This window comes from Rana temporaria, chromosome 3, assembly GCF_905171775.1.
Source record: "Rana temporaria chromosome 3, aRanTem1.1, whole genome shotgun sequence".
NCBI lineage: Eukaryota > Metazoa > Chordata > Amphibia > Anura > Ranidae > Rana > Rana temporaria.
This window is the reverse complement of record NC_053491.1, coordinates 479829951-479845406: the sequence shown is the minus strand read 5'-3', so window position 1 is coordinate 479845406 and position 15456 is coordinate 479829951. Positions and strand designations below refer to the sequence as shown.

At 47.3% G+C, this 15456-nt stretch overlaps 1 protein-coding gene across 1 annotated transcript in view; it reads left to right on the top strand.

Annotated features, from left to right (window-relative positions):
• Positions 1-15456, top strand: part of LOC120930786 (calmodulin-binding transcription activator 2-like) — a 146213-nt gene that overhangs the window by 20035 nt on the left and 110722 nt on the right. Inside the window, exons 3-4 of the mRNA XM_040341958.1 lie at positions 8257-8363; positions 14758-14825. Of these exons, the coding sequence (XP_040197892.1) occupies positions 8257-8363; positions 14758-14825 (175 nt within the window). The remainder of the gene's footprint in view (positions 1-8256; positions 8364-14757; positions 14826-15456) is intronic.

The following is a 15456-nucleotide window of genomic DNA, read 5'->3' as shown; positions in this document are numbered from 1 at the left end:
AACCTTGTTCTGTCAAGTTTACAGAAACAACCGTTTGAGCCGTTGGCTGAAATTCCTTTGGTTTTACTGACAAGGAAGTTAGTATTTTTGGTCGCCATAGTTTCCGCAAGAAGAGTATCGGAACTGGCGGCCTTATCCTGTAAGGAACCATATCTTATTTTTCACAAGGACAGGGTCGTTCTCCGCCCTCATCCTTCCTTCCTACCGAAGGTTGTATCCAGTTTTCATTTGAACCAGGATTTGGTATTACCATCCTTCTTCCCTAAACCTACTTCCAGAAAGGAAGGGTTGCTGCATACCTTGGATATCGTCAGGGCCATGAAGGCCTATCTTAAAGCTACAAAGAAGATCCGGAAGACAGATGTGCTGTTCATATTACCGGATGGGCCCAAGAAGGGGCAGGCAGCTGCAAAGTCCACCATTTCTAGGTGGATTAAGCAATTAATCACTCAGGCCTACGGCTTGAAAGGGTTGCCTCCTCCAGTATCATTAAAGGCTCATTCTACTAGGGCCATGGGCGCCTCCTGGGCAGCACACCACCAGATCTCTATGGCTCAAGTTTGCAGGGCGGCAACCTGGTCTTCTGTCCACATGTTTACAAAATTCTACCAGTTGGACGTAAGAAGGAATACTGATACTGCCTTCGGGCAGGCAGTGCTGCAAGCTGCAGTTTGAGACCCTCGGATTCCGGGGGCTCCTCTTTTTTGAGTTAAATTTAAAAAATTTAAGATTATTTTTCTCAACTAAGTTGGATTTATTATGATTTGAGTATTTCTCTAAATTAAATCCTTTGTCTTGGAGATGTTCTCCCTCCCCTCATTGTGAGCATTGCTTTGGGACATCCCATATAGTAATGAATGCCGCTCTGTGTCCCGTGATGTACGATAAAGAAAAAGGGATTTTTAATACAGCTTACCTGTAAAATCCTTTTCTTGGAGTACATCACGGGACACAGAGCTCCCACCCCTCTTTTTTGGGGACCATTTTGGGAGGCATACTGCTTGCTACAAAACTGAGGTACTCCTCCTATGGGAGGGGGTTATATAGGGAGGGGCATTTCCTGTTTGAAGATTGCCAGTGTCAACACCTGAAGGTACTCCATATAACCCATATAGTAATGAATGCCGCTCTGTGTCCCGTGATGTACTCCAAGAAAAGGATTTTACAGGTAAGCTGTATTAAAAATCCCTTTTTTTAACATTAGATTGAGGCTCGTTTTGTCTAGGGGAATCGGGTAGTTTTTTTAAAAACGAAGCGGTACTTACCGTTTTAGAGAGCGATCTTCTCCGCCGCTTCCGGGTATGGGCTGCGGGACTGGGCGTTCCTATTTGATTGACAGGCTTCCGACTGTTGCATACATCGCGTCACGATTTTCCCAAAGTAGCCGAACGTCGGTGCGCAGGCGCCGTATAGAGCCGCACCGACTTTCGGCTACTCGTGACGCGATAGATGCGACCGTCGGAAGCCTGTCAATCAAATAGGAAGCCCAGTCCCGAAGACCATACCCGGAAGCGGCTCTCTAAAACGGTAAGTACTGCTTCGTTTTTAAAAAAACTACCCGATTCCCCTTGACAAAATGAGCCTCAATCTAATGTTAAAACATTTTTTTAGGGTGAACTTCCGCTTTTAATATTTTTTTTTTTTTTACTACTAATGGCGGCGATCAGCGTTTTTTTTTTTTTGGTGACTGCGGCATTATGGCGGACACTTTTGACACATTTTTGGGACCATTGTCATTTTCACAGCGAAAAGTGCTATAAAAATGCACTGTTTACAGTGGCAATGGCAGTGAAGGGGTTAAGTGTGCCCTAAGGGAGTGATTCTTACTGTAGGGGGGCGGGGCTGGATGTGTGACGTCACTGATTGTTGTTCCCTAACGGGTAACAGACGATCACTGACATTGCCACAGAGAGGAACGGGGAAGGTTTGTTTACACTCACCTCTCCCCATTCTTCAGCTCCTGTGACCGATCGCGGGACTCCGGCGGCGATCGGGTCCCGCAGCTTCAGACCGGGTCGCGCGACCCACGGCTGGGCTCTTAAAGGGGACGTACCTGTACGTGATTGTGCCCAGCCGTGCCATTCTGCCGACAGATATCTGCCTTGGGCGGTCCTTAAGTGGTTAAAAACAATTGTTCACCTTTACACAATATTTCATCACAGTATATATTAAAAAAAAATCGGAGCATTTTCAAGTGGTATTCCCCAGCTATTTGCTCTTCCGCCATCAATTGTACAAGTCAAGATGGTTTCCAGTAGGTGGGGATAGGCAACGCGTTTCAAAATATACAAACAACGTTTTCTTCAGGGAGACAGAGTAAATATGTTTTAGCATAGATATCCCCACTAACTGGCAACCGTCTTCACTTGTACAATTGATGGCGGAAGAGCAAGTAGCCGGACAATACCACTTCAAAATGCTCTGATGTGTTTTTACTGTATACTGTGATAAAATATTGTATTAAGATGACCAATTGTTTTTAACCTTCCCGGACCTCCGCACGCCGATATAAGTCGGCTGTTTGAAGAGGGATATCTTTGTTATGGCAGCAGCTAGCTAACCATAACCCAGGTATCCTCCTCTTCAGCAGGCGGTCCTGTGTCTGATAATGGTGGTCTCTGTGGTGGATTACATTTACAGTAACTAAAAAAAAAATGCAAAAATTGCCCCAGCAGATAAGTGATTTAACCACTTGCCGACACAAATACGTGAATATATAGGTTGCGGCTTTGAAGTGGCTTACCGGGGTTATGGCTGCAGTTGTGAACCAGGTGTCGTTTTTTTTTTTTTTTTTTTTTTAATTATTATTATTTTTAGCTGGTGGCTGGCTTTCTAATGAAAGTGATCCAAGCGGCTCATTAACCGCTGGAACGCTTTCCAAATCGGTAACGGGATGGAGTTTCTCAGGGCTTCAACTAGGGTTGTCCCGATACCGATACTAAGCATTTCCCCAAGTACTTGTACTCGGGGAAAATGCTCCGATACTTCACCCGATACCTGACTTTCCCTGTATCCTCCTCCAGTTCCCCCCCCCCCATCCGTTCTGCTCTCCCCCTCCACGCTCCGTGTCCCCCCACCATGCTCTGTGTCCCCCCTTCTGTACCGCTGCTATCCTCCTTGGCTCTGCGCTCCCCCTCCATGCTCCATGTCCCCCCTCCGTGCCGCTGCTCTCCCCCTCCATGCCTCTGCTGTCCCATTCCGTACCGCTGTTGTCCCCCACTGTCCCGCTGCTGTCCCTCTCCGTGCCGCTCCACTCCCCCTCCGTGCCTCTGGTGTCCCATTCCGTGCCGCTCTTGTCCCCCACTGTCACGCTGCTGTCACCCTCCGTGCCGCTCATCTCCCCCTCCGTGCCTCTGCTGTCCAATTCCGTGCCGCTCATCTCCCCCTCCGTGCCGCAGCTTGTCCCCCTTTGTGCCGCAGCTGTCCCCCTCCATGCTCCGTGTCCCCCCTCCGTGGTGTCACTCTCCATGTCCTCCTCCTCCACCCCCTCTGTCAGGATGGAGAGCGGCGGTAGGAGCCGCTGAACCCGCCTCCTACCTTTTCCGAATGAACAGAGTCAGTGATCACTGACTCTGTTCATTCATATAACTGAAACATTTTAACCTGTGTTTACAATGTCTGTTGAGACCCCTGATATCTCCCCAAAGCCCCCCCCAACAGGGCTGAATGATTTTTTTTTTTTTTTTGCAATAAATAATTAAAAAATTTAAATGTAAATAGTGATAATAAAACAAAAAAACACACACTGACCCTCCCCCCCCCCCCCAACCCCCTAAAAAAAAAAAAAATCACTGTAAAAAAAATACTGCCACTGTCACATGACATTAAAAAAAAAAGTATCGGTATCGGCGAGTACTTGAAAAAAGTATTGGTACTTGTACTCGGTCTCAAAAAAGTGGTATCGGGACAACCCTAGCTTCAACGATAAAAGACTAGAACGTCTTTGATTGCTCTATGGCTTGCAGGACGGGGGTGATGTCATGTCACTTCCGGTTCAGGGTGGAAGTAAACCTTATTTTTTTCTTTTATTCTTTAAAAGCAAAAGATTGCATTTTTTTTTTTGTTTTACATAGTTAGGTTGAAAAAAGACACAAGTCCATCCAGTCCAACCACAGTTTTTGCTTTTAAAAGTAGAGGAGAGAATAATAAATGCTAGGAGGGCTAGCACTAATTCTTCTTCTCGCTCTAACGTTCACGGTGATACCTCACATGCGTGGTGCGCACACTGTTCACATTTAATATGGATTTTGTGTGGATGTTTCACTTTAATTTACAGCACCTCATTCCGTTATTTATTATCCAAGAAGCAAGAAATTGATTGCCCAATTAAGTATTGTCTCTACCCATTAGAAAGTGGATAACCTTACAGCGGATAACATCCCCCTGAGGAAGCCTAATTAAAAGGCAAAATATGTCGGGACCTCCGTCTTTACCACTTTTTGCAGACTATGGACTACTATGTTTATGGGTTCCAAAAATGTTTTTAATGGCGATTTTTGTTTTAAAATGCTAGTAATAAATATTAATATTTTAACCATCATTTTTGGTTTGAGTTTGAAATTTGCATCATTTATAATCCTACTCAATTCCTTGCTTCTTGGATACCGTTTACATGTATGTATGTGACTTGCGTATTTATTTGCTTGTGTGTGTGTGAGCACGGGGGGATAGGGCGCTTTAAAAAAAATATATTTTATTTTTACAGTGTCCTTTTTTTTTTTTTTTTTACTTCTGGAACTATTAGAAGTAGGGATGCACCGATATATCGGCGGCCGATACATATCGGCCGAAAATAGCTGTTTTGGGGAAATGACGAAACAACTTAAATATTGCCGATAATGACTAGTGGTGCAACGCGGTTTTGCGTAGCGGTGAAACACACATTGAAATTGTCTCCGCTCTGCTCGCACACAGCCCCGCCTTCTCCTAACCACGCTGTGATAGACAGAATGCGGGTCCAATGCTGAGAAGTGTTCTATCTATCACAGCGTGGGGTTAGGAGGAGGCGGGGCTGTGTGCGAGCAGCGTGGAGACGGTTTCAACATACGGGCGGTGAGTTACTTTCCTTTCTAGCATAACATGTTTGCAGCCATCCGTCCTCCCCTCTCCCCCCACATACATCCCTCGGCTGGCTCTATCTTCTGGACTCTGTCCCCCCCCTCCTCCCCCAGCTGCCTAGTCTGGCTCTATCTTCGGGACTCTGTCCCCCCCTCCTCCCCCCGGCTGCCTAGTCTGGCTCCTGTCCCTGCCGCCAATGCACTCCTGTTTTGGAGGTGACAGGGTTAATAAAGAGAACCTGTCACCTCCAATTGCTATCACACAGGGAATTATTTTCTCCTGTGTGACAGCAATAAAGTTAAGTGTAAAAAAAATAAATAATAATTAAATTAATAAAATAAGTAATTTAAAAAGTAAAGAATAAGAAAAATATTAAAAATAAGAAAATTATATAAAAATAAAACAAGTAAAACAACAAGCTACTAAAAAAAAGTGATAAAGTAATAAAAAAAAATAAACGAGGCGGCAATTGGGGGACAGTGATAGGATGCTCCATACATTTTTGCAGTTTGACTGTACTATTTTAACATACAATTAGTTAATAAAAAAAAAAGAAAAGTCATTTTCAGTTTCGGCCTGACATTTTTTTTTATTTCGGTTCTGAAATTTTCATTTCGGTGCACCTCTAATTACAAGGAATGTAAACATCCATTGTAATAGAAATGAGGGATAGAAGGTCCCCTTTATGGAGAGATCTGGGGTCAAAAAGATCCCAAATCAAATTTTTTTACCCTTATTTTTATTTATTTTTTTTGCTTTAAAAAAAAACAAAAAAAAAAAACAATTTGCTTAAAAATAAAAAAACATGTTTACACCTTGGACCTGCACGTGGACAGATTTTCCCGCCTGCCGCTTCTGAAAGCGTTCCAGCGGCTCGTGAGCTTTGGAGCTTTGGCCATAGTCCCGGTAAACCACATGCAAACTGCATTGCATATATAATATATAAAATATATTGTGGTCAGCAGGTGGTCAAAGGGGAGGTTCACCCTAAAAACTACTTTTTCTTATTACACTGGCCCCCCACATTACAATACAATTATGCCCATTATGTTTTTTTTTGATGCTGTACATTTGTACAGCATATTCACCCGTTGCTTTGGGGTTGCGAGTCCCGCGGGAGTGGGCGTTCCTAACATGTCTGTGATTGACATTTTGACCAAAAATGAGCTTCCCCCCCCCCCCCCGTCGCGTAAGCCCCGTCACGGTTGGCGAAAGGAGCCGAACGGCGAGTCGGCGTTATACTGCGCATGCGCATCGCCGTTCGGCTCCTTTCGCCAACCGTGACGCGGCTTACGCGACGGGGGGAGCTTGTTTTTGGTCAAAATGTCAATCACAGACATGTTAGGAACGCCCACTCCCGCGGGACTCGCAACCCCGAAGCAACGGGTGAATATGCTGTATCAAGGTATGTACAGCATCAAAAAAAAACATAATGGGCATAATTGTATTGTAATGTGGGGGGCCAATGTAATAAGAAAAAGTAGTTTTTAGGGTGAACCACCGCTTTAAGAGAGAAGTTCACTGGGGAACAGGTTTTTCACCTTTTTAATACATTTCTATGCATTCTGGTGAAAAACCTTTTGTGCTGCAGCTACCCCCCCTAGAGCCCCCCTTTTACCTACCCCTGAACCCGGTCTTTTCAGCGACGGGGACGAGCACAGCAGGGTCCTCATTGGATAGATTGATAGCAGCAGGAGCCATCCAATGATGCGGGGCATGGTCCTGCTGTCTGTGTCAACTCGGGAGCGCTCCCGCACGAGTGCCTTAAAGGGAGCGCCCTTCTCAAAAAAGAGGATGAGCCAGGGCAGGGGTCCTCAAACTACGGCCCTCCAGCTGTTGTAGAACTACACATCCCATGAGGCATTGTAACACACTGACATTCACAGACATGACTAGGCATGATGGGAATTGGTAGTTCCTGAACAACTGGAGGGCTTTAGTTTGAAGATCCCTGAGCCAGGAGCTCCATTGAGGAACCCCAGAAGAGGAGGATCGGGGGCCAAAGGAAAACCCTTGCTCAAAGGATGTAAGTTTGTTTAAAAAAAAAAAAAAGAGACTTTACAGCCCCTTTTTAAAGGGCTTGCAAAGGTTTATTTTTAAAAATAAAAACAATGGCCCAGATTCAGTAAGCAATTGCTCCTGCGTAACCATATTTACGCAGCACAATTGCTGACTTGCGCCGGCGTAACGAGTTCTCCTGATTCAGAGAACTCGTTACGCCGACTGCAGCCTAAAATCTGCGTGGCATAAGGCTCTTATGCCACGCAGATTTTAGGCTGCATTCTTGCAATGACCGCTAGGGGGCGTTCCCATTGTGGTCAGCGTATAGTATGCAAATTGCATACTAACACCGATTCACAATGTTGCGCGCCCCCTGCATACGCAAGTTACGTTGTTTCCGTACGGCGTGTTTAGCGTAAGGCTGCCCCTTCTAATAGCAGGGGCAGCCAATGCTAAACTATACCCGGCGTTCCCGCGTTGCGACGTTCGAATTTTACGTCGTTTGCGTAGGTGAATCGTGAATGGCGCTGGACGCCATTCACGTTCACTTTGAAGCAAATGACGTCCTTGCGACGTCATTTGCCGCAATGCACGTCGGGAAAGTTTCCCGACGGAGCATGCGCTCTACGCTCGGCGCGGGAGTGCGCCTAATTTAAATGATTCCCGCCCCTCGATCCTTCTCTTTTGTGGTCCCTCAGCGGTGCTGATGGCTCCTCTTCTCGAGTGCCCCGTCGGAGAAGCGGGACATCCGCGCGGGAATGCTCCCGTGTTCTGCAGCTGCGTCTGTTGCTCCGGCGCCCACGTCATTGGTTTTGATTGACAGCAGCAGGAGCCAATGGCTGCGCTGCTATCAATCTATCCACTCAGGACCCGAGACATCAGTCGTAGCTGGTGTGCTCGTTCCTGTCGTGGGAATTACAGGGGGTAGGTAAGTATAGGGGGGGGGGGGCTTGGGGGTGCTGCTGCACTAGAGAAGGTTTTTTACCTTGATGCATAGAACGTGCATCAAGGTGAAACCCCTTTTTAAAGCCCAATTCCATCTTTTTTTTTTTCTCGCCAAACCCCCTCTTCCCTCCGGGTGGCTTGCTTAATAAAAATTCAATTGTCGGGGATTAATTTAGGAACCTTCTCTCCCGGCCACCACTAGGGGGAGCTGCAGGGACAACATACTGACCGATCATCTTTTTTTCTTCCCAGCAGAAAACGGCCACCACATCAAGGTTTTTCTACCCAAGAAGCTGCTGGAGTGTTTACCCAAGTGTACTACTTTACCGAAGGAGAGGCTGCGCTGGAACACTAATGAGGTGAGCGCATTTCACTGCGATTGTTCCCTGCAAAGATCATCTGGAGCCTGTCTGACCGGGTCCTACACTAAGGGCTGTATTCAGGTAGCCGGGCGCATCTTTGAGGCGGCGTAGCGTATCGTATTTACGCTACTCCGCCGTAAATCAGAGAGGCAAGTGCTGTATTCACAAAGCAATTGCCTCCTAAGTTACGGCGGCGTAGCGTAAATTAGGGGTGCAACGGATCGTCATTGATTCGAACCGAAAAAGATTGATCCGAACCGCACACACGTGATCCGAGGATTGTTTTCTAAAAAAAAAAAAAAAAACAATAATAATTTGCGCATGTTCAGTCCACACACAGCGTGGTCATGGCGAACGGAGGAGCTTGAATGCCCCGCGTCATTTAAATCCCCTGTATGGGAGCATTTTGGCTTCCCTGTCAAATATAATGATGAAGGAAAGAGGTTAGTGGAAAAAAACGTGACGGTGTGTAGGCACTGTGGCACAAGAATGCCATATGACAGTGGGAACACATCAAGTATTGTCACTAGGGGTGCAACTGATCCGTACGGATCAGCACCTTCGGGTCGGGACACACGGCGATCCACGGGCTTCCCGGTCCATAGGAAAGGCCGCGGCTTCGGCCTAGCTATCGAAGCGGCGGCCATCGAGGTTCACCCGGCGCGGGGGATGCAGGCTGCTCCTCGGAAGTTTGTGGACACTTGAGCTCAATATGTCATTGACTCCTAACAGCCCAGCGATGAGCTCCATGCTGCACCTTGAGGAATCCACACGGGGAGCCGCTGCCGCCGCCGCACCGGGCGTCCTGCTGCTTGCCAGAGAAGAGAGAGGAGGCGATCGGGGGGATCTGTATGGACTGAGCACGTAGGGGGGATTTTCACTAGACACTCAGCCCGCCGATCAATGACACTAAAGGGATCTGATGATTGGGATAGTTCAGGTCACAGTAGGGAACTGGTGACACCACTTTCGTACATGGGGCTGCGACTTCCACTTGGCTGCACATATAAGTATTGCGAGATGCAGTTATTTCAACACAAAACAGAGCTTATACGCTTAAATACAGTATTTGTAAATCTGACGGACTGTTTAAATGTGAAAATCAGGAGGTGTTCTGTCACATTAGCAATAAACAGTCCGTCGGATTTCCAAACACTGTATTTAAAGCGGGAGTTCACCCATTTCTAAAAAATTTTTTTTTCTCCCCTTAGCTTCCTGCTCGTTCGGTCTAGGGGAATCGGCTATTTGTATTAAAATATGTGCAGTACTTACCCGTTTTCGAGCTGCATCTTCTTCCGTCGCTTCCGGGTATGGTCTTCGGGAGCGGGCGTTCCTTCTTGATTGACATTCTTCCGAGAGGCTTCCGACGGTCGCATCCATCGCGTCACTCGTAGCCGAAAGAAGCCGAACGTCGGTGCGGCTCTATACTGCGCCTGCGCACCGACGTTCGGCTTCTTTCGGAAAATCGTGACGCGATGGATGCGACCGTCGGAAGCCTCTCGGAAACCTGTCAATCAAGAAGGAACGCCCATTCCCGAAGCCCATACCCGGAAGCGGCGGAGAGGATGCGTCTCGTAAACGGGTAAGTACTGCACATATTTTTAAATAAATAGCCGATTCCCCTAGTAAAAACGAGCAGGAATCTAAGGGGGAAAAGTGCCCTCTAAGGGTGAACCTCCGCTTTAAGCACATAAGCTCCGTTTTGTGTTGAGAAGAACTGTGAAATCTAAAACTCTGGTGGGTGTAACAAGATTTGTCTTTTTTTTTTTTTGCTGATCCGAAAATGATCCGATCCGTGACTCCTGATCCGAGGATCGATCCGATCCGTGAGTTTTTTGATCCGTTGCACCCCTAGCGTAAATGGGGCCGGCGTAAGCACGCCTAATTCAAATGAGGGGGCGTGTTTTATGTAAATGTTATGTGACCTGACGTGATTGACGTTTTTTACGAACGGCGCATGCGCCGTCCGTGTACATATCCCAGTGTGCATTGCGCCAAAGTTCGCCGCAAGGACGTATTGGTTTTGACGTGAACGTAAATTACGTCCAGCCCCATTAACGGACGAGTTACGCAAACGACGTAAAATTTTCAAATTTCGACGCGGGAACGACGGCCATACTTAACATTGGCTACGCCACCTAGGGGGCAGCTTTATCTTTACGCCGGCGTACCTCTTATGGAAACGGCGTATCTTTACTGCACCTAGTAATTTACATATTCTACGCTGAACTCAACGGAAGCGCCACCTAGCGGCCAGCAGAAAAATTGCACCCTAAGATACGACGGCGCAGGAGACTTGCGCCGCTCGTATCTTAGCCTAATTTAAGCGTATCTGGTTTCCAGAATACGCTTAAATTAACGCCGGCGTAGATTCAGAGTTATCAGATACGCCGGCGTAACCCTACCTGAATCCAGCTATAAGGGTCAGTTCACACCACGTGCAGTCCAGTGCATCAAAAACACATGGGAAGTAGGTTATATGATTTCCAGTTGCATAGTTCACACCTGTGCTTGCAGCTCCAGAAAAAAGAAAGTAGAACATGCTGCATTTTTCCTGGAGTGTACTGGAGCGCTGTAAAACGCATCAAAAACGCGCCGGAACGCGCCTCGACATACCCAAAATGCAATTGAACACACATGTCCCTATTTAAAATAGAAGTACGGGGTTGGGCTTTTTTGCAGTTTTATACTTGCCTAAGGTGGTATTTGATCACCTCTACGGTTTTAATTTTTTTGCGCTATAAACAAAAATAAAGCGACAATTTTGGAAAAAATGCAATCTTTTTTACTTTTTGCTATAATAAATATCCCCCAAAAATATATAAAAAAACTTTTTTTTCCTCAGTTTAGGCCGATACGTATTCTTCTACCTATTTTTGGTAAAAAAAAATCGCAATAAGCGTTTATCCATTGGTTTGCACAACATTTATAGCGTTTACAAAATAGGGGATAGTTTTATTGCATTTTTATAAAAATTATTTTTCTTTTTTACTACTATTGGCGGCGATCAGCGTTTTTTTTTTTCATGACTGCGACATGGCGGACACTTTGGACAATGTTGACTCATTTTTGGGACCATTGTCATTTTCACAGCAAAAAGTGCTATAAAAATGCATTGTTTACTGTGAAAATGACAGTTGCAGTTTGGGAATTAACCACAAGGGGGCGCTGAAGGGGTTTAGTGTGACCTCATCTGTGTTTCTAACTGTAGGGGGGTGTGGCTGTAGGTGTGACGTCATTGATTGGGTTTCCCTATATTAGGGATCACATGATCGATGACAGCGCCACAGTGAAGAACGGGGAAGCTGTGTTTACACACAGCTCTCCCCGTTCTTCAGCTCCGGGGACCGATCGCGGGACTGCAGCAGCGATCGGGTCCCGCAGCCGCAGAGCTTCGGACCGGGTGGCGTGCAAGTGCCGGCGACCCCACGGCTGGGCCTAAAGGGCCACGTACAGGTACGTGGATGTGCCCATCCGTGCCATTCTGCCGACGTATATCGGCGTGAAGGGGTCCTTAAGTGGTTAAGGAGCGGGCACCTGTCAGGGTCCTCAACAACCAGTGAATAGTAGATTGTTAAAGTGGTTGTATAGTCATTTTTATAACTTTTACCTACAGGTAAGCCTATAATGAGGCCTATAATAAGGCTTACCTGTAGGTAAAAAAATCATCTCCTGAACCTGTACGGTGAGCACCGACTTCAGCAGCGCATGCGCACAGGGGATTCTCGGCTGAAAGCCCCGCAGACGCCAGACCTTGCTGGAAAGAAGTCCCCCGCGCGCATGCTCCGGAGTGAGAGCATCACAGAGCTGGAGCCGCAATACCCGGAGGACACGCTGAGGCAAAATCTCATCTCTCTCGGTGTGGAGCGGCTGAGATACCGACGCCTCGTTCTAAGGTAAGTATTTCATAATGAGCTAGGATGCGATGCATCCTAGCTCATTATGCCTTTTGCCTTACAGGTGTAGGGGAGAAAAACAATTGTCAACGGGGTATACAAGCGCTTTAAGGAGCCAGTACATGCCAGCTTCCTTAAAGTGATATTAAAGCTTAGTTTTAGGGAAAAAAAAAACCTGTTCTATTTCCCTGCTCTGCGCAGTGTTTTTGCGCAGAGCAGCTCCGATCTTTTTGGGTGCCTCGCCCCGGTGCTCCTGGCTTGTGCCCCCCAGAGAAAGCTGCTTGCCCAGAGAGCACTGCTGCATGCTCGCTCAAGAGCGGCTGCTATATATGTTTATAAGACACACACAGAGAGGAGCCAACGGGCTCATGCTGCTGCCATCTCAGCCAATGAGGAGGGAGAGTCCCCATATAGCCGAGGCGATAGTGATCATTCCTGGATCGGAGCTCATGTAAGTATTTAAAGTGGATGTAAACCCAACATTTTTTTTTTTTTTTGATGTCACAATGTAGAGAATAAGATTTCCATATCATCTGTGCCCAGTCTTGCCACACAGAGTTAATCCAGCTCTGAGCAATCCTCTTTTTTTATTGTTCAGTGAAAATAAAAAGACTTTCAGATAAAACCCTGTCTAAATAAAGTCCTTTCCTCTCTCCTTGCTTTGAGTGACAGGTTATTTACATATCTAGCTTGGACATGTGTTATGTTTAATATAATATGAGGTGATCCACAGTATAAAAAGTGAGGAATCCACCCCTCCCCCACATAACACATCCTGGTAATATACAATGAACTGTGGATCACCTCATATTATGATTAACATAACATATGATAAACATGTCCAAGCTAGATATGTCAATTTTTTATTTCGACAGGGTTTTATCTGGAAGTCTGTTAATTTTCACTGAACAATAAAAGAGGATTGCTCAGAGCTGGATTAACTCTGCGTGGCAAGACTGGGCACAGATGATAGGAAATCTTATTCTCTACATTGTGACATCAATGCATAGAATGTGTGAAGGTAAAAAGTCAGCTATTTAGAACCATATTCAGTCGATGGGTAAACAATGACCCCCCCCCCATCCCCCACTGACTCCCCATCCCCCACTGACTCCCCCCCCATCCCACACGGACTCCTCCTCCCCCACTGACTCCTCCCCCCCCTATCCCCCACTGACTCCTCCCCCCCCTATCCCCCACTGACTCCTCCCCCCCCCTATCCCCCACTGACTCCTCCCCCCCCTATCCCCCACTGACTCCTCCCCCCCTATCCCCCACTGACTCCTCCCCCCCCTATCCCCCACTGACTCCTCCCCCCCCTATCCCCCACTGACTCCTCCCCCCCCTATCCCCCACTGACTCCTCCCCCCCTATCCCCCACTGACTCCTCCCCCCCTATCCCCCACTGACTCCCCCCCCCCTATCCCCCACTGACTCCTCCCCCCCTATCCCCCACGGACCCCCCCCCCCCATCCCCCACAGACTCCCCCACTGGGGTAGCATGGGAGTTCAGCAATCTTGCCATCCAGCTCCTCCAGTCTACCTGCCCCCCACATTATGAGTGTTGCCCCAGGCTGACCCGCCTGTCTGTAGTCTCTCCGCCTCCTCACCCCTCCCAGTGGTGGTATCACTCATGCACATGAGGGGCTGTAGCATGCTGACCACTGAAGGGAGGCATTATCACTGGTTATTAAGGACACTGACGGGTTTCGGCTCATTAACAACCAATGGATAACCAGTTGTTAAGGAGCCGTCCTAGGCACTGTAATGCAACTCATTTAAAATGCGTTTTTTTGTTTTAAAAAAAAAAGGCATAGTTCATTTTAGAAGTGGTATATGCGCTGTAGTGTGAAAGAGGCCTTATTATACGAGGGGATACGGGTTTTCAATATTAGATTTCAAACAAACTTCTTTCACGTTGTCATTATGGGGAATGTTTGTAGAATTTTGAGGAAAATAATGAATTTAATCCATTTTGGAATAAGGTCGTAACATCACAAACTGAGGAAAAAGTGAAGCGCTGTGAATCCTTTGGGGATGCGTTGTATTTGCTGCAAGATGGTAAACCGGAAAGTAGTAACCAGGAACAGAAGGGGGTAGTTGGCATTTTTCAGAGGTCATAATATAATCTTCTATATCAGGGGGTCTCAAACTGGTTGTGAAACTACAAGTCCCATGAGGCATTGCAAGGCTGACCGTTACAGGCATGACACTCCCACAGGCAGAGGGATGATGGGACTTGTAGTTTTGCAACAGCTGGAGGGCCGCCAGTTTCAGACCCCTGGTCTATAGACCAGGGGTCTGAAACTGGCGGCCCTCCAGCTGTTGCAAAGCTACAAGTCCCATCATATATATATTATAATCATAATATATTATATAGTTCCCCTTTGATGCGGTTCTGTCTAGCTGTAGTGCGGCACCTTTGTCCCTTCAGTATTATGGTGACTTGTCTTCTCCATCATATCACTCATCAGCTATTTCTGTGTTTTCTGCAGGAGATCGCCTCTTACCTTATCACCTTTGAGAAACATGACGAATGGCTTTCTTGTGCCCCCAAAACCAGGTATGGTCCCCCCCCCCCCCAATTTCTCCTCCCCCCCCTCCCCCCCCAGTACTTGAGGGACATTGCAGAAGCAGGATTATATTATTACCCCTCCACTTCCTGGCCCTTCGATACCCAATGGACTTCTGACCTGTTCAATGTCATTAGGGGTCCTTAACCACTTGCTTACCGGGCACTTAAACCCCCCTCCTGCCCAGACCAATTTTCAGCTTTCAGCACTGACGCATTTTGAAATTTTTCTCCATTGATGTACCCTGATGAGGCTGGCACTGGTGGGCGCTGATGAGGCTGGCACTGGTGGGCGCTGATGAGGCTGGCACTGGTGGGCGCTGATGAGGCTGGCACTGGTGGGCACTGGTGGGCGCTGATGAGGCTGGCACTGGTGGGCACTGACAAGTTACTCTAGGCAGCACTGCTAGGTGGCACTGGTGGGCATTGATGGGTGGCACCACTGGTGGGCATTGATGGGTGGCACCACTGGTGGGCATTGATGGGTGGCACCACTGGTGGGCATTGATGGGTGGCACCACTGGTGGGCATTGATGGGTGGCACCACTGGTGGGCATTGATGGGTGGCACCTGTGGGCATTTGCAGGGGATACTGGTGGGCACATATGAGGCAGAATTACCT